This window comes from Naegleria gruberi, assembly GCF_000004985.1.
Source record: "Naegleria gruberi genomic scaffold NAEGRscaffold_73, whole genome shotgun sequence".
Taxonomy (NCBI): Eukaryota; Heterolobosea; class Eutetramitea; order Acrasida; family Naegleriidae; genus Naegleria; species Naegleria gruberi.
This window is the reverse complement of record NW_003163254.1, coordinates 100,301-124,784: the sequence shown is the minus strand read 5'-3', so window position 1 is coordinate 124,784 and position 24,484 is coordinate 100,301. Positions and strand designations below refer to the sequence as shown.

At 33.9% G+C, this 24,484-nt stretch overlaps 13 protein-coding genes and 2 non-coding genes across 15 annotated transcripts; 8 read left to right on the top strand and 7 right to left on the bottom strand.

The window, feature by feature from the left end:
* Positions 1-561: 561 nt before the first annotated feature.
* On the top strand, positions 562-2,388 carry NAEGRDRAFT_53666 (uncharacterized protein; the record flags this gene model as incomplete). The annotated part of the gene is made up of 1 exon (XM_002670265.1): positions 562-2,388. The coding sequence occupies one exon, from the start codon at positions 562-564 to the stop codon at positions 2,386-2,388; it is 1,827 nt and encodes a 608-aa protein (XP_002670311.1).
* A 351-nt stretch (positions 2,389-2,739) lies between these two features.
* On the top strand, positions 2,740-5,367 carry NAEGRDRAFT_56377 (DUF580 domain-containing protein). The gene is made up of 4 exons (XM_002670264.1): positions 2,740-3,173; positions 3,253-3,479; positions 3,520-3,741; positions 3,784-5,367. The coding sequence occupies exons 1-4, from the start codon at positions 2,876-2,878 to the stop codon at positions 5,341-5,343; spliced, it is 2,307 nt and encodes a 768-aa protein (XP_002670310.1). The 5' UTR covers positions 2,740-2,875; the 3' UTR covers positions 5,344-5,367.
* A 1,610-nt stretch (positions 5,368-6,977) lies between these two features.
* Positions 6,978-8,562, bottom strand: NAEGRDRAFT_74754 (uncharacterized protein; the record flags this gene model as incomplete). Its single annotated transcript, XM_002670219.1, has 2 exons — positions 6,978-7,043; positions 7,153-8,562. The coding sequence occupies 2 exons, from the start codon at positions 8,560-8,562 to the stop codon at positions 6,978-6,980; spliced, it is 1,476 nt and encodes a 491-aa protein (XP_002670265.1).
* An 841-nt stretch (positions 8,563-9,403) lies between these two features.
* Positions 9,404-10,537, top strand: NAEGRDRAFT_74753 (uncharacterized protein; the record flags this gene model as incomplete). Its single annotated transcript, XM_002670263.1, has 1 exon — positions 9,404-10,537. The coding sequence occupies one exon, from the start codon at positions 9,404-9,406 to the stop codon at positions 10,535-10,537; it is 1,134 nt and encodes a 377-aa protein (XP_002670309.1).
* Positions 10,538-11,043: 506 nt separating this feature from the next.
* Positions 11,044-11,114, top strand: NAEGRDRAFT_t735. The gene has a single exon. It is a non-coding gene; the product is annotated as a tRNA-Asp (tRNA).
* A 653-nt stretch (positions 11,115-11,767) lies between these two features.
* Positions 11,768-11,848, bottom strand: NAEGRDRAFT_t728. The gene has a single exon. It is a non-coding gene; the product is annotated as a tRNA-Leu (tRNA).
* Positions 11,849-12,531: 683 nt separating this feature from the next.
* On the top strand, positions 12,532-13,089 carry NAEGRDRAFT_74752 (uncharacterized protein; the record flags this gene model as incomplete). The annotated part of the gene is made up of 1 exon (XM_002670262.1): positions 12,532-13,089. The coding sequence occupies one exon, from the start codon at positions 12,532-12,534 to the stop codon at positions 13,087-13,089; it is 558 nt and encodes a 185-aa protein (XP_002670308.1).
* A 72-nt stretch (positions 13,090-13,161) lies between these two features.
* On the bottom strand, positions 13,162-14,631 carry NAEGRDRAFT_74751 (uncharacterized protein; the record flags this gene model as incomplete). Its single annotated transcript, XM_002670218.1, has 1 exon — positions 13,162-14,631. The coding sequence occupies one exon, from the start codon at positions 14,629-14,631 to the stop codon at positions 13,162-13,164; it is 1,470 nt and encodes a 489-aa protein (XP_002670264.1).
* A 191-nt stretch (positions 14,632-14,822) lies between these two features.
* NAEGRDRAFT_81898 (uncharacterized protein) lies at positions 14,823-15,684 on the bottom strand (the record flags this gene model as incomplete). The annotated part of the gene is made up of 1 exon (XM_002670217.1): positions 14,823-15,684. One exon carries the CDS (start codon positions 15,682-15,684, stop codon positions 15,016-15,018), a length of 669 nt encoding a protein of 222 aa, XP_002670263.1. The 3' UTR covers positions 14,823-15,015.
* A 185-nt stretch (positions 15,685-15,869) lies between these two features.
* On the bottom strand, positions 15,870-17,000 carry NAEGRDRAFT_74749 (uncharacterized protein; the record flags this gene model as incomplete). Its single annotated transcript, XM_002670216.1, has 1 exon — positions 15,870-17,000. The coding sequence occupies one exon, from the start codon at positions 16,998-17,000 to the stop codon at positions 15,870-15,872; it is 1,131 nt and encodes a 376-aa protein (XP_002670262.1).
* A 230-nt stretch (positions 17,001-17,230) lies between these two features.
* On the bottom strand, positions 17,231-17,890 carry NAEGRDRAFT_74748 (uncharacterized protein; the record flags this gene model as incomplete). The annotated part of the gene is made up of 1 exon (XM_002670215.1): positions 17,231-17,890. The coding sequence occupies one exon, from the start codon at positions 17,888-17,890 to the stop codon at positions 17,231-17,233; it is 660 nt and encodes a 219-aa protein (XP_002670261.1).
* A 595-nt stretch (positions 17,891-18,485) lies between these two features.
* Positions 18,486-19,487, top strand: NAEGRDRAFT_74747 (uncharacterized protein; the record flags this gene model as incomplete). Its single annotated transcript, XM_002670261.1, has 4 exons — positions 18,486-18,665; positions 18,718-18,866; positions 18,912-19,120; positions 19,165-19,487. The coding sequence occupies 4 exons, from the start codon at positions 18,486-18,488 to the stop codon at positions 19,485-19,487; spliced, it is 861 nt and encodes a 286-aa protein (XP_002670307.1).
* A 200-nt stretch (positions 19,488-19,687) lies between these two features.
* NAEGRDRAFT_74746 (uncharacterized protein) lies at positions 19,688-20,438 on the top strand (the record flags this gene model as incomplete). Its single annotated transcript, XM_002670260.1, has 3 exons — positions 19,688-19,804; positions 19,918-20,029; positions 20,092-20,438. The coding sequence occupies 3 exons, from the start codon at positions 19,688-19,690 to the stop codon at positions 20,436-20,438; spliced, it is 576 nt and encodes a 191-aa protein (XP_002670306.1).
* Positions 20,439-20,613: 175 nt separating this feature from the next.
* NAEGRDRAFT_59737 (cleft lip and palate transmembrane family protein) lies at positions 20,614-22,656 on the top strand (the record flags this gene model as incomplete). The annotated part of the gene is made up of 2 exons (XM_002670259.1): positions 20,614-22,399; positions 22,451-22,656. 2 exons carry the CDS (start codon positions 20,614-20,616, stop codon positions 22,594-22,596), a joined length of 1,932 nt encoding a protein of 643 aa, XP_002670305.1. The 3' UTR covers positions 22,597-22,656.
* A 13-nt stretch (positions 22,657-22,669) lies between these two features.
* NAEGRDRAFT_74744 (uncharacterized protein) lies at positions 22,670-24,175 on the bottom strand (the record flags this gene model as incomplete). The annotated part of the gene is made up of 1 exon (XM_002670214.1): positions 22,670-24,175. The coding sequence occupies one exon, from the start codon at positions 24,173-24,175 to the stop codon at positions 22,670-22,672; it is 1,506 nt and encodes a 501-aa protein (XP_002670260.1).
* Between the last annotated feature and the right edge of the window lie 309 nt (positions 24,176-24,484).

Here is a 24,484-nt window from a genome sequence, read left to right as displayed (position 1 = left end):
AGAGCGAGAATATTGTTCTATTTTTTTAACTTGCTTTCGGCCCTTTTTGGTTGATTTTTGGAAATTCGTAGATTTATGAAGGCGCCACAAAGATTCTCAATCATTTCGGCTCATAAGCAGTAAGGCGATCAGTTTGGGTGAGGTGGTGATAATTATTTCAAGTAAGCATTCTTAGGATTTGAATTGTTTAGTTTAAAATGAAAGAACTAACAAGAGTAGGAACAATCTTGTGACATTAGGTTTAATATCGAACAAGTCAACCATGCATGAAGTATTCTTTCAAGCCTTTATGAAAGAAATCAATTTTGCTAAGAACTTCAACAAAACAAAAAAACCTTAGAGATTTTGATGACCGCTCAAATTCTCATAAAAATTGTAAAATAATTACAGTTGAAACCCAAGCTCAACAACGCACACATGCCAAATTTGTATTTCCTTGGACCCGCTCTCATTTCCGCCATAATACCGTCAAAGCATTTTTGATAGTATTCTTCCCTCTCAAAACTCCACTTCAAAAGGGAGACGATATTTCCACGAGATAGCCAAACCAAAACCAAAAAAATGTCTACACAACATTGTATGAAACCTTTGGCCACACGTACTGTGTTCACGGTCATCGGGTTGTTACTATTAGTATTATTCATGGAAATCAAAGCACAAACAGTTCCGAATTATAGCCACAAGGAACAAGTGGTTGTCTTTTTAACAGTACCAGACAGTTCTCATGTTCGGGATTTTCAGGCATTGGCAAAAGCATACTCAATTGTGTCTGGAATTAGAAAGCAAAATATTCATTTTGTTTCCTTTGTGAATGATTTTGAAATTGACCATGATGGAAAGTTCAACATTATTCAATGTAAAATTGACGATAGATTTAATTTCAAAGAAACAATGGATAATCTCTCAGTCTATGCAAAGAGTGAGATTCCAAAGATGGATAGATTTAAGGCAGCATTTACCATAATTTCTAAGGCCTATGAAATGGGAATTGTTGGAATCAAAGATTTGTTCAATGAAAAATCAAATTGTGACCTATCTTTGGCCAATACTTTGAAGCAAAGTAGAGAAGGAAAAATTAGATTATTACTTGTTATTGATGGATTATTTAGCTCAGTGTTGGAGTGGTCTCAATTTGAAGGAATTGAATTTGTGATTATTGACACTCCACCAATTATGTATGGATACTCTGGTGGACCATCCTATTTACCTCAACTGCCAATTGCTGAAACTAGTTTATCTAGAGGAAGGGCAATTTTAGAACGTGATGGCATTGTTTCCTATTTGAAGACTCAGTTGCAGGAGCAAGTATTTGAATTCATTGAATTTATCAAGATGGCTTATCCAACTCTTGGTGAAGTAACTAAACTCAGGGAAGAACTTGGATTACCAGCAGTATCTGGTCCATTCTTTGAAACAAATGACAAAGTGACAATTCATTTCACTATTCCAGGTATTTTCGAATATTCATTCCCAGTTCCACAAAATCATAAATTTGTTGGGTTCAATCATATTGAAAAATCACCAGCAACCAGACAAATAATTGGAAGTGATTCGAATACCTCTATCGATGAAATTCAAGATGAAATGGTATGGCTTGATGCGATTGCTGGTAAAAAGAAGAAGGTTGTTTACATTGCATTTGGCACTAAGGTCATAATTTCCCTTGATCATACCAGAAAGATGATACAAGCAATCATGAAATCTGACCCGTCCCTCAATATTCTCTTTGTCTCAAACTCTGAGAATAAGGATAAGATATTTGGAGATTCTTCGATGGATAAGGAATGGTCTAAGCAAATTCTCATTAAGAAATGGGTCAAACAAGTGGAAGTATTGAGACACCCTGTTGTTTCTATATTTGTTTCTCATGCTGGAGCTCACTCACTTTTCGAATCTATTGATGCCACAGTTCCTCTACTCTTATTCCCAATATTTGGAGATCAATTCTTGAATTCCATCAGAGCAGAAGATGCAGGAATAGGAAAAACAATCCATGATTTGGAAAATCAAGAAGAAACAATTAAGAGCATTCGATTCTTATTAGAAAAATCAAATGAAATTTCTCAAAAAATGGAAACAATCAAACTCATCAATAAGGAAATGGCTGCATTGGGTGTAAATAGAGAAATTCTCCAAAGAGTATTGGAATCAAATGCCACTTCCACACTGTCACCAGCCTCTCTTTCAGCTGCCACTATCATTCGTCAAGTAGCTCTCTTTGGTAGTGAACAATTTGTTTCCACAGAACACAAACTCTTTGCCATTGAAAAAGTGAATATCATGAGAACTTTCCTCATTATCTGTGCCTCACTGATCATTGGTCCAATAATACTTTTTGCAATTTGTTGCTGCAAGAAGAAGGTCAATAAGAAAGTCAAGACTCAATAACCCAGTATTTAAGTATTGAATTCTTTATCCTCGTTCCTTTACTGCCTTCTAATTCCTCCATAAACAACCAATCATTAACTATTTAATAAGTTCTGTTCAGATGTTCTGCTTTGTTGGTTTCTAATTCAAGTGGTACAAATTCCTTGACATGCGACGATTAAAACTTCACAATTATGCTTTTATTTCTCTCTCAAGAACAAGGTACTTATTTTACTGTAGCTAAACGTTCGAGAAGATTTTCAACGAATAGCAGTCATAATCCTGTGGACAACATCATGACCAGCAAGAGAGTTGTTGCACCATCACCTTTGAAGAGAATTTTTTCAAGATACAAAAAATTGCCTCGATTTAGGCTTTTTCGTCATCATTTAATTACACGCCATCATCAGCTGATATTAGCAGCATCATATCAATAGACCTATTATCTATTTTCCCGCCAAACTTTTTCTAATTTTCTAATTGTATTATTTCAAACAAAAACAATAGGATGCCATCTTGTCCTTCTTTTTGTCATTCCGGCAGTAATGAAGATGATGAACCAAAAGAGGGTGAATCATTCAGTAAACTCGATTATAATTCTGATGATGATCGTGAACCAGAAGATGCCAAGTATAAACCAAATTTTAATGAAGCCACCAAGTATAATCCTCAAATTACTCGTGTAAAGAAAAAGGGACGTTTTCCTACTGATATACCTTGTTTAATATTATTTGTTTTATATTGTCTTGGTATGATTGCTATTGCAGTCATTGCTTTCAAATACGGAACACCAAGCAAATTGTATTGTAAGTTAATTATTTCAGCAATTAATTGTATATTAATTGTATTAAAATTTCATCATGTAATATTTGATGTTTCATATAGATGGTACGGATTATATGGGAAGAACTTGCGGACAAGACAACAAGAATGAATCTGCAAATGTAATTAAAATACCTTATGATATCGATTGTATTAATTCTGATAGTGGAAAGAATACTACAGCCATGGCTTTGTGTGAACAGAAAGTAAAGCCATTGAAGACTGATCTTAGTTCTCAGGCTTATTTGTGGTTTATGGAAGTTTTGGATCCGTTCTATTATGGTGGTATTGTAAGTAGTGAGATAATTCAATATTTCTTAAAAAATTTAGTGTGTGAGCTATTGTCCTGGATTGAGATCTACAGGTGATACTATTTTGGAACTTTTGAACAGAACTGCTGATTGTCCACCAGAATTAACTACATCATCATATGAACTTGCTGGTTTTGACATTCCATTTTTGAGTTATTGTAGTGCCAAGAGAGTAGATAGAGATGAGATTTTCCCTGTCAATGACATTACAAAAGCTGTTTCAACACAATTGACTTATTATGTAAGTATTTAAATAATTTTATTGATATTAACTCTTTTAAAGGATGTTGTGAATAGATGTGTTCCTACTATCAGTCTTACCAACACAAGTGCAAGTCAAATTATTGATACAATTTCCAAGTTGAAATTGGGTGGAAATTATTCTTCAATTATTGATGAAGCCAGTAATGTAGTAAGCACTTTCTGGGATGATATCACACGAGGTTGGAAAGTATTGTTTGCTGCCCTTCTTATTGCCATGATTCTCGGTTTTGCTACTTTGCTTTTCATTAGAATTTTCTCTGGTGTTGTTGTCTATCTTACCTTAATTATTTGCGTTTTATCTTTCCTTGGATTGGGTGCTTTCATGACCTACTATGGTTACACTCAAAGTCAAGTAATGAAATTGAAGGGGCTTTCAACCACTGTTTCTCAAGTTATTTTATGGTGTGGTGTTGCTTCAATGGCAATTGGTTTATTAATTGCTATTGTTTCTGCTATTTTCATTATGAGAATTAGAAGAGCTATTGGTATTATTCAAGAAAGCTCCAAGTCTATCATGTACATGCCACAGGTTCTCATTATGCCAATTATTTTTGCTATTATTATTGGTCTTTTTGCTGCTTATTGGTGTGTTGTCAGTATCTTCTTGTACTCTTCAGGAGATACTCATATTTCAGGAGGTGCTGTGAAATATACAATGACCACCTGGACTAGAGCAATTTTCGCATATCACATCTTTGGTGGTTTATGGATTTTAGCATTTATTCAAGCAGCTGAATTTTTATCTTTGAGTGGTGCTATTGCCTCTTGGTATTGGAGAAGAGAAAAGAGATTCGTTTTGGGTATGCCAGTTGTCAGAGCTTTTGTAAGAACAGCCGTTTTCCATCTTGGTACTGCTGCTTTTGGTTCATTGATTGTTGCTATTATTCAAATGTTAAGATTGATCTTTGAAAAGATTCAAAGAGAATTGGAAACAGCCTCTAAGGGTAATCGTATTGTTAAGGGATGTGGTTGGTATGTCAGAGCAGTCTTGTGGATTATTGAAAAGATTATCAAATTCTTGAACAGACAAGCTTACGTTCAATGTGCCATGTATGGTACTGGCTTCCTTACATCTGCAAAGAATGCCTTCTTATTGATGATTAGAAATCCAATTCAAATGTCTATTACTCAAAGTTTGAGTACAGCTGTTTTGGTTCTTTCCAAATTAGCTGTTTCTGCCTTGACATGCCTTTTCACATACGGTATTGCTGCAAAGACTACCTTCCTTAACACTGATCAAAAGGAAATTTCAAATCCAATCTTCTTGGCTGCTATTGCTTTTATTATTGGTTTCGCAGTAGCTAGTTTGTTCTGCGTTATTATCCAATGTGCTATTGATACTGTTTTACAATGCTTCTTGATTGAAATGGAAATGAGAACCAATGATCCGACCATTCCTCGTTTCTGTACTAAGAGTTTGAATAGATTCATTGAAGAGAATATCAAGATAGAACAACTCAGTAGCTGTATTTGTCCTCTCTGTTGTTGCTTTACTTGTTCATGTTGTGGACATGAAGGAGGAAAAGGTGTTGCCCCTCCAGTTGCTTCAGGAGGTAACGTTGCCACTCCAAATGTTTAATAAATCGATAGCCAAAGTTCTTGGAATATGCCTGTTTCATTGTTTTGGAAATGCCTTAAAAGTTTATTCACACTTTTTAGAAAGCTTATCTCGTTCATTTTCGTCATGTAGCACCTTACTATTAAATTGCCACCAAATGAATTGTTCTATCAAGTCAACTTTTTGGAAGTTATATGGAATTTTCTTAACAGCAATAATTTGGTAAACAATTTGACCCATACATGATCGTTTTGTACAATTGTAAAAAGTAGTGATTCCCTTCTCCATTGAATCCTTGTTTCCTTCATCGAAAAAGACCAAATCACTCAAGTGAACTCCGAGATAGGGCAGACAAGGAGTCATCTTTACCACAGATTCCTTAATGACCTTTTGTATCTGATCTCTGTAAACTCTTCTATTACCAGGGAAACTTGTTATATCTTCCAATCGTTTCCAAACTCGTTGTAAATCATTCTCCTTGAGTACTTCCCAAGTTTTCTTTAATCGGTAAACAGGTTGAGAAATCAGACCCATTACAATTTCAAATACAGTATTATAGTTATGAATCTCGAGACAAGCATCTGCTACATGAATTAAATGTTTCAGAGCTTTTTTTCTATCCTTTAAATTAGTTATACTACAAATAAAAGTGCTGACCCAATCAGTAAGCTGATTAGATCTCCAAATTAATTGGGTGACATTTGGTGCTGTCCACTCTTTGGAATCTTTCATCCAAGAAGCTCCCAATAATTCTTTAGCACTCAATTTCTCAAATGAGCTAAATTCAAAAAGTGTCAATTGTCTTGCAATCTCAACTGGATCAATATCTATAAGATTGATTTTTCTTGGATCAGTTGGCAGCTTTTTGATAAGAGGTTTTGGAGCAACTTCAGTTTGACAAAACTGATCTTCGTGAGCTCCCGATATTACAAGTGTAATTCTCTCAACCAAATCAACAACTTGTTCCTGAATTAAAGCTCCATTACTTGCCTCAAAATCAATAAACCCAATCAATGGAGCAACAAATGAATACAGTATCTCATGGAATTGCTTATCATATTTAAAATCAGAAAATGATAAAAGTACAAATTGTTTTAAGAATCGAGAAACTCTTCCAATAACATTATTCTTTTCTTCTTTGGATAATTTACAGTCATCTTCCAAGAATGAACCTCTATTCTGATCACCAGAATCTCCATCCTCATCCTCTTCATCCTCTTCATCAGTAATTGGTTTTGGAAGTTTCTCATCATTTAGAATAATTTTCATCACATATTGCATTTGTGGAATTAATTGATGAGCTGACATTAATGTTGAATAAGTAACTGCAAATATCGAAGCAAACTCCTCCTCATCAAAACCAGCCCTCAATCCAAACTCCAAAAACTGAGTCGGAGTTAAAAAACCATATCTGTGTTTTCTATCTTTTAATTGTTGTTTCAATTCTGAAAGATTTTTCTCTCCAATTTTTAATTTCAACTCGTAAGGAGATGGACCAGAAGGAGTAGATGATGATGGATTGGAGATTTCTTCATTGGAAGAAGATGGAGGAGTGGTGATGGATGAAATTGTTGAATGAGTATTGTTACAATTAGAATTATTTGAAGGTTGTTTGATGTGATTGCTGACGTTGGTTCCTAAATTTGAGAGTAATGTTAAGTTTGCTGCTGAATTGGAGATTGCCAAGTCTGTTGTTGTTGTTTGTGATGCATTTTCTTCAACTAATTTGTCATTTGATTGATGTGATGACATTTCGTTAAATGTTGAATTATTTGTTGTTTTTTCTTGTTTTTCTAAATCCTCGGCTTTGTAAATAGTAGAATTTGTTACATCTTCATGAGATAATGATGATCCCATCTTGCATTGATTATTGACAGTTAAAAATTCTTCGAATGACAGCAATAATTTTGATTCTCTTCGTTGTAGTAGCATATTCTTATCTATGTTCAATTCTTGTTCGTTACGATCATTAAAATTGCTGCTAGCTGTCGAGTTATTAGTTTGTGAGTTGAAAATTTGCGCGCAAGGCGGTTGACAAGTGACTTGATGCTTTAGAAATTGTAATGATGCATCAAAGACCTTTTCTTTTTCTTGTTTGATTCTTTCTGGATACAAGGTGAGGTTTAAAGTTTCGAATAAAGTTTCGTTTCTGCAAAGATTTGAAGCAAGTGATAATCGAATAGAATTTTCATCATTAGAAACTATTGTTGTTGAAGATTCTACCATCAAATTCATTGTAATCAATGTAGAAACAAAAGCATATAACACTTTGCCATCCAAAGTGACTAAATTGGATTTACAGAGATTCTGATAGGACATTCGAATAAGATCAATAAACTCTTTTCCATTCATACAAAATTGAGTATTGTTGCTATTATCAATAGTAGTAGTATTAGGTGGTGATGATACTGTAATAATACTTCCATTCTTACTGGTCGAAGTTGAATCATTTCCTTCTTTTTGAGATTTTTGTAAATTTTCAAATATTGAAATCCAATTGGAAATTATGTTTTCATTATTATCAATGGAATCTAATACATTTGGAGTAGCAATTGGTGAAGAAGTGGATGAATTTGAATCACCTTCATTTCTAAGGGATGGTGATTTTCTATTTTTGGTATTTTTTTTGGGTTTTTCTTCTTCGTATAAACTATTCGAAGGTTGAGAACGTTTCGTACTAAGAAACATATTCTTGATAGAGTTTGGAATCAGTGCATCAAATTTTAATTTCTTTGAAGTTGAGGACTGAATTGGAGTTCTCTTATTTTCATTCATTCTATTCGAATAGTTTTCAGTTTCGGATATTGAATTCTCATCATAGAGTTCATTTAGAATAGTTATTGATTCATCACTCTTTACACTTTCACTTCTAATAATTGCATCATCACTTTCGTCTTGAACAATAACAGTAAGGTTTAGTTGAGTTTCGTTTAAAGTTTCCATTAAATTTTTAGATTGTCTTGAAGAGAGTGGAATTTCCTCTACTGTCCACGAACTATTACTTGATTTACGACCAATAATATTTTCACCTTTAGTTTCCAATAAATTTTCGTATAAATTATTTGATGTTGTTCTTGTTTCTAAATTTTCCGTGCTGTTGCTAGTTTGTGGTTTTCGATGATGTCTAGCAAATGTAGCTCTTGATGTAATTGTTTCGAATAGTTGCTTATTTTGTTCCATGTTTGCAATCATATTCGAAACTTCAGTAAAGTTTCCACTATTACTGCCATCAACTCCCATAATTAAATAGATAGCAAATAAAGAACAATTTTAATCCTTCTTAGAATTTTAAATTCCAACTTTTTAATATCGAATAGTTTTGAAAGGTTTCGGATATTGTTTCCACACTCGAGAGATGATGAATTTTTATTATGTGATGAAAATAGAAAAACCTCATCAAGAAATCGTAATCACAACAGTTGATGATTTTGATGGTTTTGTGGTTTCAAGCCAAAGTTTATTCGAAACCTTTGAACAGATTACCGACAATGAGCCTTGATTATTATTTTACTGAGAGAACGAAGGTCTATTCATTTCTTCCCACTCACAACATTCTTAAGCTTTTCATAATTTAATATTATTAATATTTATTATTTAATATTATTATTATTTTTACAAATGATTTAGAGTTGAAAAAAAGCTCATACAACGATCTGATACCCATTCCGATATTGATTTTAATTCAACACACATTCAAAATTGATTTGATGATGAAGGAGTCCTCCTCATGCACTAAGGAAACAGCTTGAATTAATGCTACCTTAAAGGATTCTCATCAATTACCATTGATCTCGATATTCAATGGTTTGCTGGTAAACAGAAGAAAAAAGCATTGACCATTAGATGGTATTGCTTATATATTAATTACCAAATAGGGATCCTAATAAAATTGATTGAGAGAGAATCAATGCAAATCCGTGTTGTTGAAGTTGCTATAATATAGAATCGAGTAGGGGAAGAAGATTGAATAATACTTTTTATTCAATCAGAAAAAAGAACCTTCATTGGCAAAACTCTAACATATTTTGAAGAGTTTGCTTTTAAGATTAATATTTATCTGATATTATAATTAATAATAATTATGAACATTGAAGAGAAGTATTCATCATCATCAGCATCATCGGTTATTGTGCATGATAATCCGAGAGTGATACTTTCACGATTAGAAATGATTGATGATAACAATAATAATTTAAATAGTTTAAATAATACAAAGATTCCTTCATCAGCACCATCTGTTTTATCTGCCATTAATATTCATAATAATAATAATCATGATCAACCTATACAATCATCATCATCTTCATCTATATCTAATTTCCTAATAGAAAAGTATCATTCTTCCTTTGGTAAACCTGCTCCACTCACTCAACAAATCATTGCATCAACATTTGGTTCGTGTCTTACTGCTGTATTTACTTGTCCATTGGATGTAATTAAAAGTAGGCTTCAGACACAATCTAATTCTCATCAACTTCATACAAAACATCATCATTTACCTCAATCAACATTCCGAGGCTTGCTTTCTATTGTAAAACATGAAGGAATTGCAACATTGTGGAGAGGACTTAGGCCAACATTGTTAATGACCATTCCTAATAATGGAATTTACTATTCACTTTATGAGAAATTCAAGGTTCAATTCAAGGATTATGGACACACTTTTACTCCATTGATTTCAGGTTGTGTGGCAAGAATTATTGCAGTAACAGTTACAAATCCGATTGAATATTTCAAAACTGCTTCTCAAGTATCGAAAACAAAGATTTATTTACGTGATTTGAGGTGGGATCAATTACTGAGAGGATATTCAGCAACTTTATTGAGAGATGTTCCATTTTCTTCACTTTATTGGATGTTTTACGAGAATTTAAAGTATAATTTATTGATTGCAACAAATAAGGATTGTAAGGCAAGATTATCTTCTGGGGATGATGTGAAATGCAGTAATTTAATTTTGATTTCATTTCTGAGTGGAGCTATTGGAGGTGTTTTTGCAACAACTCTTACACATCCATTCGATGTAATCAAGACAAATGCACAAAATGTCAATTCTAATCATGTGGGAGTGTTTGACATTTCGAGGAGTATTTACAAATCACAGGGAATGAAAGGATTTTCGAGAGGACTCATGCCAAGATGTCTCAAAGTGGCACCTTCATGTGCAATTATGATTTCTACCTATGAACTAATCAAACACATGTTTAATTCGTAATATTCCAATTATAGAAATAAATATTTAATTTGGTTATCAATTAATTTTACAAACTTTATGAAGAATTGATGAAGAATTTATTTAAATGCATTTGCCTATTATTTAAATATATTTAAAATCATCTATCATCCATCTATCACTATATTCATGAAGTTGAGGCAAATCTTCAACACCTCCGAATAGAGATCCCTTGTTGGCTTGTGAAGTGACTGAGCGAATTCTTGTTCGGGCTGCTTTGTGGTTATGACTCTTCCAACTGGCACGGTATGCAGAGGAAGGTTTAAACTTTTGGCTGCCCTTACAACTATTCTTGCTTCTGGTCATTTTTTTCTTCTGGATTTATTCGAATCGTGTACATTGGGAGAACTTGCTGAAAGATGATTTACATGACATTTCTCTTTCTTGTTTCTGCCTTTCAATTTGCACTATTGGAGTTACAATCTATTGAACTAAGGTCAAGTCTAGTTGCTGTATAACAGTGCTGATGTATATTAATTAATGTGAAATCGGGTGTGGTATAGTGGTAGCATTCCAGACTGTCACTCTGGCGACCCGGGTTCAATTCCCGGCACTCGAGATAACATTTTATGATTTTTTCTAAGATCATTTATTTTCACACAATTTATTTTCTTGTAGTGATGGTTTGGATATCTATCTTGGTAATTGTGTTTTTATTTTTTAAAAACTATTTGTACATCCGTTTTTAGAAGCCTCAGTTTTAACATCATTTTTTTATGAGCTAGTTTAAAATATTCCATAAAAAATTAGTACAATTAAATTTTCCAATTTGATTTGTTAGTGGTGAAATGATAAATCTCAACAAATATCAATATTTCCTGTTATCAAGAACATGCTTGAATTTGATTTATTTTTCAAATTTTCAACAATTGAATGGCTACGGCCATATCACGATGAATGCACCTCATCCCGTCCGATTTATCGTCGAGCCACATCAGTACTGAGGTTGGAGACAACTTGGGAACCTGTGGTGCTGTAGTCTTTTTCCTTCACTTTGCCAAATTTGTAGTCTTTCTTCTTTTTTGTGCATGGTATTTTTCAAATTGTTTAGGCTGGAATATTTGAGGTCAGTGTTATCTTTATTGATTATCTTTATAGAGTCTTTATGAAATTGAACAAAGTTTTTACCATAGAAACTAGACGTCGGACTAACAATAAATATTTGCAAATAGTGGTCTATTCAAAAAGACTAAGGGAGAAAGAAGCAAAATCTGCAGAAGGTGGGATTTGAACCCACGAAGCTTGCGCAGTAGAACTTGAGTCTACCCCCTTTGACCACTCGGGAACCCCTGCTTCACATGTAATTTGAAATCTTATTTTTGACATTGAATAGTCCATCCTGAAATATTTCAAAAACAAACACCATCTCAATCAATATTGATGAAATAGTTCTTGTTGGTGTACAACATGTTTCTCTAATTACTCGGTTTTTGTACTTTCTTCAATTCAAATATTTTCTTGATCCAAAAATTCTAATAATTCCCAATATTTTAACCATAACTTCTCCTCACAACATTTCTCACTTTCCCAACCAAAACATCACTGAGGATGCAGTATTTGTAAAACCATTGACTGTACTTCTACAGGATCTTTTCTGTAGGAATACATAAACTCGACTTTTTTGAGTCAATCTGACCTTTGAGGTTAACCAAGATGAAGACTCTGTAGTCACATATCTTGAGCATGACATAGAACTGGAAACATGCTTCGTTGTAGGTTTCCTCGTTCATAGATGATTGCTGCATTCCTAACCAGCCATGGTTCGTGAATGGGGGATTTGTGAACATGCAGATTGGTACCTTAAATTTCAATTTTTATCAATAATAGAAAAAACAACTGTAATCACTTCTAAACAATGTAATAATCAGGAAGATGTTTTTCTTTCCATCTTATGAAAATGTTCACGTCCAAACATAATAATCATCAATTGTTGCACACCTTCCATTTTAATAGATAGTTAATTTATACTGCAAAAAATGTCTACTTCCTTTACTGACAAAATCACAAGTTCACCAAGTCCCATATCCTATGCTTCCATTGCAGCATTCTTTGCACTATTTGCTACACTCAATTATCTGGGACAAATATTAGCATTTCACATTGTAAAAAAGCAGGGAATTGATAAGTCAATGAAAAAGAAAATTGTTAAATATGTTGGACTTTCTATCAATACGATAGTAACTGTCATTACCATTGGCTCAGGATTATGGTACTGTATTAAGGCTTGGGAAGCTTCCAATGGAGATACGCTCATAGAGGGAACGGATGTGTATTTGATTTTTGTGGAATGCAATGTTGCTTTTTTCCTGAGTGAATTAATTTGTGGAGATATTTCTGTTTCGATTAGGATACATCACTTGATTTGTGTATTTGCTTATTTAGCTACTCTTGAGGAGCACAAGTTGGCATGGTATTCAGCAATAGCATCATTGAATGAGTCAACCTATTTATTCTCCCTTCTTCTGTACATTTTCTATAAATCAGAGAGAGGAGAGCCTGATGACAATAATGAAGAATCATCCAAATCAAAGTAACTAATCAAGTTGTAAATTGACAAGATAAAGGTTGGAAATGAAATGTTTAAATACTTGGATATTGCATAGTGCTCATTCGGTCTTAGTTTTCTTCTTTGGCGGTTTTACTGCTTCATCAACCAATTCAACACTAGCTACAAGGGCATTTGGAGCAGAACTTGGTAATACTATTCCATCTTGGTCTTTGCAGCAGAATCTTTCTACACTGGAAACTAGACTGCAAATGGTTGGTCTGGTATTGTCCTCCTTCTTTTCCTCTAAAATCTCAAACAATTTGGCTGAGAGTTGCTTCTTTGTCATGTTTGCAACTTCCTCACCGAGAGCTTCAAGAACGGACTTGACCTCTTTCAGTAATAATTTTTCACAGAAACTAGTGTAGAGAGGTTCAACTGATTTCTCTCCAAAGAGATCAATCTTTTCATAGGCATCTTTGGAATTTGTATCAAAGAAACATAATGTACATAAATCATAATCTGTTTCATCCAATTTGTGATATCTGTGGCCTCTAATTTTTTCTTTACACTGGTTACAGGAATAGGTAGTAAACTCTTCTTCATCAACAGATTGGAAAGTGTGATCGTGAGGATGATCAGCATGTTGACACATTTTCAATGTTGACCCCTTCTGTTTCATAATGACCTTTTCACAACAGTATCCACACAAATCATACTCTCCACAATCCAGACAATTGTATCTGATTCCATAAATTGGTTCTTCACATATATCACATGAATATTCTGGTAATTCTTCTTCATCTTCCAATTCTTCTTCTTCATCTTTGTCAGCTTGCTTTTTGCTTGAACCATCAACATGATCAAACATTCTAGATCTGTAAAGTGAGTTGATTACATCTTGTTTGTAGGGAGAATTTTCTGGAAGAAAGTTCAAAACATGTGGATATATTTCTCTAAAACGTTCCTTATTTACACAATCGATATGGAGAGCCTTTCTAGAATAAAATGGATCAACAACTATAAATGGCTCGTCCTCATCAATTCCATCTAGGCATTTATCACAATCTCTATGCTTTTTTCTTCTGTATTCAAATGAAGTTGGTTCATGGAAGCGATAGGATCCCTCTGCTAGACCCAAACTATTGTACTCTCTCCAAGATGCAACAAATCTTTCCTTACAATTGGCAAGATCTTGATATCTTTTCTTGAAATCTTCCCAATTTCCACTACGGAAATAGTCTCTTTTGTGTGCTTTAAAAATACACAAATAATCATTATCATATTTGTAATACATGAGCTTTTCCCACAATTGATCATTCTTTGAAAAATTTTGGAACAATTTACAAGTAGGCTGAATAGAAAGTGCCAAATCATACTCATCCAAATAGGACAATATTTTAGTAAATACAACCTTGTAGCCGTCATTATCTGTAGCCCATTCTAATGTCTTTTCTTCCAGCATAATTCTTCCATCATTATCCGATTGTGGTGATGAAGATTTCTTCTTCTTTTCCGCTTGAATTTGAACCTTCTCATCAGCGAAAAGTTTAATAAATTCCTGCAAAACTCTTCTCTTTGGATCTTTCATATTTTTTTAAATAATTTTTTAAAGTTAAAATTGTGTGCGGCACCTGATTTATAAATCTGTATGAGTCCAGTAATCAAAGGAAATCGGGTTGTAAAGTAAATTAAACTAACTCAGTCACAAATTTTTGATAAGAAGTTAAGAGATACTCTACAAGTGGGCAAGACCACCAAAAAAACAAACTGAGTAAGGCAGCCGATTTATTGGGTATGTGTTGTGACGCAACTATTGGTATATTGTTATGGTAACGGAAAAAAAACTCAATTTTGCAATATCTAATGAGAATTCAATTCATCATGAAAGTTCTTTCTTGTTCAATTCGTAGTGTTTCAACAGCCTGTCATTATTCGACTCTTGAAAACTTGAATTGACCTATGGGAAAATGCATTATTCCTGACAAACAATTTCCATATCAGAACATTTCCCTTGCATTTCAAATAATTTCTGTCTCTGTTTCACCAGTACCATCTCTGTAAATAAAAATGGTCGACTTCCCAATTGTAATCCCAAATTAATTTCCATCTCAACTCTCATTCCACAATCCACACTTATCATTGGTTTAAAAATCTTCTTCTTGTACTTTTCCATTGTGAATCGAGTTCCCAATGAATTGTGCAATAATCTTCCATTACATGTCACTTTGAATTCACCAATTTCGTGGTCCAAAAAGAATCCAAACACTTCATCTCCCTTTACATCCACTAAATGAAGTTTATCAGCAATAGGTGCTGTAAAACTTGTTTCCTGATAGACTCTTCCGTTATCATAATGAAAACCAATAGTGTCTGTATCCCATCCAACAATATCTTCGTCATCATGTGACTCTGATGAAGTAAACCCAAATCCAATGAAAAGTTTAGTTAGTGTTTGACATAATTTAACTTCAAAATAGGTAAATCTTGTTGTATCATATAGAATTTTCGCATCAGAAACTATCGGAAGCAGTAGAGAGTTCAAGGGTTTAATTCTAATATCTCCAAATGATGGAGGAGTGCTGGAAATGAGCTCTGCATTATTCTCCACTCGGATCAAATCGAGTGTTTGAATTTCTGCCATTTTTTTTAAAGGAAGCAACGGAAATTGATTTCCGAATCATTATGAACTCGAATATTTGAAAAGGTAATGAAATTGAATATTGCTAACCAATGACTACTTCCAAATTTGGTGGATAAAGATGTAGGATGTGTTAATTTTAAAGCCTAGTTTGTGTGATTTTAATATATTTCAATATTGTTGTAAACTCATCTATTCAATACCAAATGTGCATCAATATATGAAAGAATAAAACTCTCACCTGAACAACATCCAAACAATCCACATGTGATAATCCACAAAAATCTATACAACAGCAATCTTCCCAAATAGGAACAACCATCCAGAATTGAATGGAATGTCAAATTCATTGGAGAGCCAGAAATAAATGAAGTTGGTTGACCATTTTGAATCACTGCAAAACTTCCCTTACCACCAAATTTAGCATACTTAATCTTTTCTCTCAAATACCAAGCTTCAATAAATGCATCGCCAAAGAATAATGTGAAAACATTTACAATTCTCTTCAGGAACCAATACATTAATTCGGTCTTCCATCCACAATAGATACTAAACCAGGTAAATTGATGTTTGCCAGGTTTTTCATCAAAACCAACCCATTGAATAGCTTGATTGGGTTGAGATGAACTTTCGATTGGTTTCCAAAAGATTCTATCATCGATTTTTCTATAATAGAAACGATGAGTCAAGCCGAAAACTCTCCACAAACCACAAGTGTACACATTCAATGCACTATTCAAATAATGTAGGAATGGAATATGACAGCAATTATCTGAAATGTCCAAGTCTAATCTTCTATTTCCGACTAACATTTTTCTGACACGAAATCTAGTACTTCTCAATATTAAAAGTGAATCGAAAATGCCACAAGTCAATTTTCTGAATAACCAAGTCACAACCCAAAAAAGAAAAACGGCACAGTCAGCATAATTAACATCATACAATGTTGTTCCATTCACAAATTCACCAGAAATTACACTTGATGGAAGATTAAACGGATTCTGAGATTCCAACTCTCTTTCTTCTACTTTCTCCTCAGTCACACATACAAGTACACACATTAAAGAACAAGCAACAATTGTTGGTAAGATGACGACTAGAAAGACTAAACCTGAGATTGAACCTGCAATGACACCTGTCAAGTTGATATAATTAGTATTACCAGAGGGCCCTACATTTTGGTTGACATTTCTTGTGGAAATTGTTGAAAAGCTGGTAGAAGAAGATGATTGTGGTGGTAAAAGATGAATTGCTCCTTGTACACAACAGACAAGACCTGCCAAGACCACGAAAAAAACAAGCAAACAAACTTTTGACATTTTTTAATTGTTTTTAAAATTTTCCACACAATTTCATGAAAGGTAATCGCTTACTTTACACATGGTTTCTTTGAAGTTGACATATGAAATGTGAAGCTCATGAGGACATTATTAGGAAAGTTGGTCAAATCAGAGGAAGAAATTAACTTGATTCAACTATGAATAAACTAGCGTAAGTAATTGTGATGAAATTGAAATGAGTAGCTCATGAAATGATTTAAAGGTTTAATCTAATTGTAAAATACAATATCTGAGAAAGTTGATGAATTTCTCAGTGCATTATTCAAATTCAAATGATTGAAATGTTTGTAATTTCTAAAATTGAAAATCATTACAAGATTTTTAAATTGACTGTTACATAAAGAACACCATTCTTGTTCCATTTCTGAAATTTCAAAATTCCTTGTTTGTTTCAAAGTGATTTGGAGCATTTTCTCAACAAATTTGAAAACTGAATGTGTTGGTTTTCTCTCATCAATTTCACAGATCAAACCATTCTTGTAAATTGGACTTTGGTAATTTGGAGTATATGAATTTCCTATTCTAACTACCTTTTCATAAGGATAACTAGCTCTATAAATAATTTCCGAATTGTAAGTTATAGTGATTATCCCTAAATTGTTTGTCTGCTCCAAACTTTCAGAATATCTCAATTCGTCTCCATTGTAATTCAACATTTCAATATACGGATATTTAGAGATATCTATATTAACCCATGACTTATTAGCTGCCACTCCATCAAGTTTATGAAATCTTTTTTTGTAAGTTGCGTTTTCACTATGATTACTGTCAATCAGTGTACTGTCATGAAGCAACATTTCACAATACACTTTTTCATTCCTTGATCCAGGTACAACACGGTAATAACTAAAATACCCGTAAACTTCCATATAGTTCATTAAAATATCCCAAGAAGCTCTAGCACTGTATGACAGTTTGTCAATTCCAATAATACGATTGATTTTTGCAATTTTTTCTCTATTGAATTCTTCAGGTTGTGAACACCACCAAAATAGTATACTTCTTTTTCAGATTTAGTTTCAAGTAATAGCTCCCTTTCCTCCATTTCATTCATTTGATAAACAGTCAACACAATTTTGTGAATATTCAAAGCTGGTGGTGCAAAACTATCCAATGGCATATTTGATTGAATTTCAAATCGACATTTCACGCCATCATACACTGATTCGTAAAAATACCAAAAATCACCAACTCTTGATCTTGAATAATTTGCACTCGATTTAATTCCGATGGCAACCAACAAATTATCTCCCTTGTGGATGTGTGCTGGAAATTTGAGAGGTGCTTTGTGTTGTGCTTTGAAATTGCATGTGGTATCAATTAAGTTGTCCATTTTTTTATTGTTTCTAGTCTGATAAGGAGGTTTGATTCCTTTAGCACAATTTGTAAAAACGAAACCTTTCCAAAAGAAAGATGCAATGATCTGGGGCTGAAAGTTGATAATTATCAAAATAATTGAAAAAAATGCTTCGCCCAAACAATCTCACTCCAGCCAAATATCCTCCCCAATCAAATCCTCTGAAAAGATTGGATTTGCTTGTCGGAAGTGGCTTTGAACACATGAGACAGGATGTTGATGTTAGACAGTGGGGATTTTCGGAGGGTGTTTTTACTTTGAAACACAATTATTATCATCAATTGAAGGTATGATGATCAAATATGATATTAATTAAAATGATGAAAAATTGAATGTTAGTTTCAATTGGCTTGTAGAGAAACTGGACGAACTAAATTATTTGAAATTTATGGTTCAGGTGCTGAAGCATTTAGAGGAAGGAAATTGGGTGATGAAATTGATGGAAGTTGTATTGGAAATGATTTTAGAGATTATATATTTAAAATTAGGTAGGTTTTCAATACGAGGTGTTTGAATCATGAAATATTGGATAGAGGAGCTTCAGACCATTTGGGAACTTGTTACACTCCTGGATTGATAAAATACGGAACTTCTTGTATATTGAGGAGACCAGGAGAGTTTGGATATAGAGGATGGCAAGCAAAGAGAAAAGGAGAAAGGAGAAGAATTAAACTAAAAGGATGCATTCTTGATAGAAATTTGAGAGCTGTCTCTGCAATAATTATTCGAAAGGGTGCTCTTGGTAAGTTTTTGAAACTAGAGTTTCATAAATTAATTTCTTAATAGAAATTCCTGGACTCACAGATTCAATTCATCCCAAAACTCTGGGACCAAAGAGAGCTTCCAAAATTCGTAAATTATTCAATCTTTCAAAATCGGACGATGTTAGAAAATATGTTGTAAAACGAGAAGTTGTAATTTGTAAAAAAAAGTTTGTTAAGGGTGTGAAAATTCAGAGATTAATCACACCAGAACGAATCAGAAGGAAAGCTCAACACCTGAAACAATCCATCCAAAGGTGTGTGAAAAGAAAAATGGAAAAGGACGAATTTGACAGGAAATTCAAATCTCTCAAACAATCCAAACAACACAGACATCCTAGAGAGTAAACCTAAACTCAACTAATTACATCCCATTGCCTCAATTTACTATTAATTACCGCCTGGCCTATGTCAAAAATAATTTGAATGTATTCTGTACTGGACAAATCGATCTGTATCATCAAGAATCCCTGTCATCTGTCTTTGATCCGCATGTTTCCAATCATCACACTCTAAAAGCCCATCTTTAAAAAAAACAAACACAACAAATGCGTACAACTGTCCTTGCCATCTTGGCCTTCACTTTATTATTTACCATTTTCCAATTCACAAATGGTCACGGTCAATTCATTAACCCAAAGCCAAGAACTTTTGGTAGATCAGATGTAGGTATTAACAATGTTAATATTATTTATCAACACGTTTTTTTTGTTACTACTCCTCTTTCACTATCTCACCCATTTTCACATGCCAACCGTCGTCACTTGTTTGACATCAGGCTCTCACACAAAAAACATCACCATGTGGAAGCGTTGCCAAGACCAAGGCAACACAAAATTACAAGGCTAATCAAGTAGTCCCAATCACATGGAATATTCAAGCCAATCACGGTATGTTTTGTTATTGGAAAGTAAATTAAATTAAATTCAATTTATATGAAAAAACAACACAGGTGGTGTTATGAGAATTTCAATTCTTGATTATGCTGGAGGTGCTTCCACCATTCTTGCCAACAATATCAAGAGTGCTGCTGGTGATACTGTTGTAAATGTTACCATTCCAGATAGATATTGCAGTAATTGTACTTTGCAATGGATGTGGATTCCTGCAAACGAAGCTCCATATTATGGATGTGTTGATATCAATGTTGCAGGTAAAGTTGTTGCTGCTGCAAGTGTTGGTAAGGGAAATACCAATACCAATACTGGCAAAACTGGTGCTGCCTTAAGAACATCTGAAAATTCATTCATTGTTTTAGTTGGATGTTTGCTTGCCTTGTTGGCTCTCGTTTTTCAATAAATATTGAGAGATATTGTACTTTTTTTGGCATTGTACAGATCTAGAGCATGTGTTCTTCCCTATTGAGCGGATTATTTTGGAATTGATTAATATTTCCTCAATGGATTTCAACAAAGTATCGATGGATACTTTTTTAAAATTCCAAAAACGTGTTCAAATAAAATTGAAATAAAAAATGTCTTCAAGTGGTGGTACTGTTGCTCAACAGTCTTCTGCTACAACAACAGCAGCCAGAACCAACAATGAAGAAGGATCCACCTTCTCAACAATACTTTCAACCATTTCTAGAGTGTTGATTGTCTTTTTCGTAATGAAGATGATTTCTGGAGGTTTGTTCGGAGGTGGTGGAAATCAAGCAAATAATGGTGCTGCTTCTTCACTAGATTCCAAAACTACAACAACAACAACAACTCAATCAGCACCTTCATCAGCATCCATAGTTGCTGCTCCTGCCTTCCGTAAATCGTGTGCCATGACTTTGCAACTCTATTTATCAACAAGTAGTGATAGAAAATTAATGCGAAAAATCTATGATCGTGTAAACTATACTTCATCGGAACCTATTCATCATGAATTATTGTTGCAAGATAGAGTTTATTATGATGATCGTGAAAGTAATCACAAAACATTTAATTTGACATTTAATAATCAAACTGATTATCCAGTGTTTTATGATTTATTGATTGGTAACAAATCAGTTCATTTCCATGCTTTCTTACAGGAGGAAGGAAATTCATTACCAGAACGAATTTTACACATTACTCATCCATTTAGTAGAGTTTTGAAAGTAAAGAGGAATAAGAAGAGAAATTTACTCTTTGATTCATCTACACAAAATGAAACTGAAAGCAGTGCAGAAGTTGGAGATTTGTACATTCCTCATTATTTACCAAAAGTGTTTTTGAGTATGGTTGATATGCATGATGCTCTTCCACTTAGTTCTCTTCCTGCTCATTTCCAATCAGCAATTCACTTATTACCAATGCGTGGAAATCCAAAGAGATATTATCCAGTTCTTTATTTTAATGATTTTTGGACAATTAGAAGTCACTTTGTTGCTCTCAATGATACATTGAAAAGCTTACCTTTAGAATTGGACTTGTCAATTGTAAATCAATGGAAGTGGCAATTCCATTTACAAATGGATGAATCCCTCAGAATGCAAAAACAATTTGGATCTGATGAAGCAGAGTCTGATGAAATTAAGCGTATGCTTTTTGAAACTAATCCATACTTGTTGGCTATTACTATTGTTGTATCCATTTTACATAGTGTCTTTGACTTTTTGGCATTCAAGAATGATATTCAATTCTATAGAAATCAAAAGAATATGGAAGGTTTATCAATTCGTTCAATCTTTGTGAACTGCTTCTTCCAGACAGCTATTTTCCTCTATTTGTTCGATAATGAAACCTCATGGATGATTTTAATTAGTAATGGTATTGGTTTACTAATCGAATATTGGAAGATTAGTAAGGTTGTAGATGTATCAATCAAGAAAACTAACAAATTCCCATACTTTATCGAGATTACTGACAAGTCTAGCTATGTTGAAAGCAAGACTAAGGAATATGATAACGAAGCCATCACTTATCTTTCCTATGTATTCTATCCATTGATTGTTGGTTATGCAATTTATGCTCTCTACAATCATGAATTTAGATCATGGTATAGCTTTGTCTTGTCCACAATTGTTGGATTTATCTATGTTTTCGGTTTCCTCAACTCTGTTCCACAAGTTTATGTTAACTACAAGCTCAAATCTGTTGCTGCCATGCCATGGAAATCCTATGTCTATAAGGCCCTTAACACATTTGTTGATGACTTGTTTGCCTTTGTTATTCAAAGTCCAAATATGTACAAGCTTGCTTGTTTGAGAGATGACGTCATTTTCTTCATTTACCTTTATCAAAGATGGATTTATCCAGTTGACTTGAAGAGAGTAAATGAGTTTGGTCAAGGTAAATATTTACAATTAATAATTAATAATTAATAATATTTAAAATAATTAGGAGGTGAAGAACAAACAACAGAAAAACAATCTGAAATTACTGAAACAACCACTGAAGAAAAAGTCAATGAGGAGTCAACTGAAGAAAAACAACCATCCCAAGAAATTGTTGAAGAACCATCTTCTGGAAAGTTGAAAACTGAATAAATTATGAATTGACCAGCATCCTCAAAGGCCTATGTTATAATAAAACTACAACTTATTATTTATTATGTACAAATTAGTTGGTGGACAGTACATCACTCGATCTTATGATCGAATTGAAAGTATTCTTTCTACCTTGGGGGAAATTATGCCTAGAAGAAATTGGAGTAAAGTTTTTACGCACATCATCAATATTGAGAGATTTGGAAAGAGTGGTGGAGGAAGAAGGTGATGTTGGAGGTGGTGTTTGGGAATTGGATGAATGAGCAGAACTCGATGTTTTTAATCGAGGCTCTATCAGCGAGGAAGCCATAGGTCTAGGCATATATTTGGCTTTACCACCCTTAATACCCTTTTTCCCTGTACTAAATGTTGATGAACATGTTGAAGGTGCATATCTTCTCGAGTATAGACTGTGATGAGTACTACAGCTAAACACAGATGCAGCATCAAAGTCTGTTGGTTTTGTTACATTGATCATGGCCACTGACTGTCCTTCTGGATGTGGTTCCTCTCCAATAATTTCAATAGGATCTTCCTCTTGCGCAGAGCCAGAGCTCGAACTTCTCTTGTCAATATCCATAGGAGTACAGGCCCTCGAGTTATTGTTTCCTTCATTCTCTGATGTTTGTCTATGGTTCTCTTCAGCATTCGCTGTTTGTTCAGCTATTGGAGAGTCTTCCTTATTGTTTTCTTCGTCTGCTACTTCATCGTCATCATTCTTCTCCCATGGATTATTCAAAACATAACTTCCTCTCTCCTCAATTTCAATTTCATTCATTCTCTTCTTCAGAGCATCCTCTGTAATAAAGTCCCTCTTATATATTGAGTTACCAGTTTGGAACACTCCAAAAGTACCAAATGGAACATGTCCTTCTCTTTTCTTGATAGTTTCTGCAATTTGCTTACTGCTCTCATTGATTTCTTTTGCATTTTTCCATTCAATATATTGTCTTTGATATTGAGATTGTGAGGAGAGTTGAGATTCAGTCGATTGTTGAGATTGTGAGACACTTGGAGCTTTGCCCATGATGAAGAGGTCTGAGCTCTTTTGAGATTTTCCATCATCAGAGCCAGTAAAGTACGAATGATTGGAGAGATTGTTAATCTTATCGAGCACAGATTCCATAATATCTTCCTTCTCCTTTGCAAATCTGTACTCATTAACTCCAGGGAATGTTGAATTTCTATCAGAGATGGACATTTTCTTGTGTGCAAAACGATCATTGGCCTTCTTGATAAGAGAACTTCTACTCTCAACAATCTTTGCAGACTTTACAGAAGATGTCATTGAAAATATCGAACTAGTCGTAGATGGTCTATTTTGATTAGAGGGAGAGTTTTTCTTATCTTGATTACTTCCTCTCGCAGAACTAATCATACCACCCTTAGATGTTGTTCCCTCACCCATCACTATTGTTGTATTATTAGTAGGCGATGTTGCATTATTGGTTGGCGATAGCACACAAGATGAATTAAGTCCAACACCACAACCACCACCACCACCATTTGTAGCAGCACTTCTTTGAGGAACCAACTCGATGCGGTTCATATTCTTCCTCCTCATAGTCACTGCACTCATTTTTTTAAGATTATTTGGGAGAGAGAATTAGCTGTCCGTTACGTTTGATGATTTGATGAATGAAAATGAATGAAGAAATTCGCAATGGATTTAAGGTTGTGCTGCTACCTTTTGAATTTCAAATTTCTCTACGGGATAGGTGTTGAAAGCACCAAGATAATTTGTATTTTCATAAGAAAGTGTTTATTGAGCAAAGGTATGTATAGCGCAATATGAATTTCATACTATATTGTCGTGCGCGTTATAAGGTTGTGTGCTATGCGAATGTGGTGTTCTATTGAAGCGAACAAATAATTTACAGTAAATTGC

What these genes read in the sequence shown, in the direction of transcription:
- NAEGRDRAFT_56377 (XM_002670264.1), top strand. Translation starts at nt 2,876, where the DNA reads ATGCCATCTTGTCCTTCTTTTTGTCATTCCGGCAGTAATGAAGATGAT. An exon ending in AACACCAAGCAAATTGTATT is followed by an intron (nt 3,174 to 3,252) that starts GTAAGTTAATTA and finishes TGTTTCATATAG; the next exon opens with ATGGTACGGATTATATGGGA. An exon ending in CGTTCTATTATGGTGGTATT is followed by an intron (nt 3,480 to 3,519) that starts GTAAGTAGTGAG and finishes TAAAAAATTTAG; the next exon opens with TGTGTGAGCTATTGTCCTGG.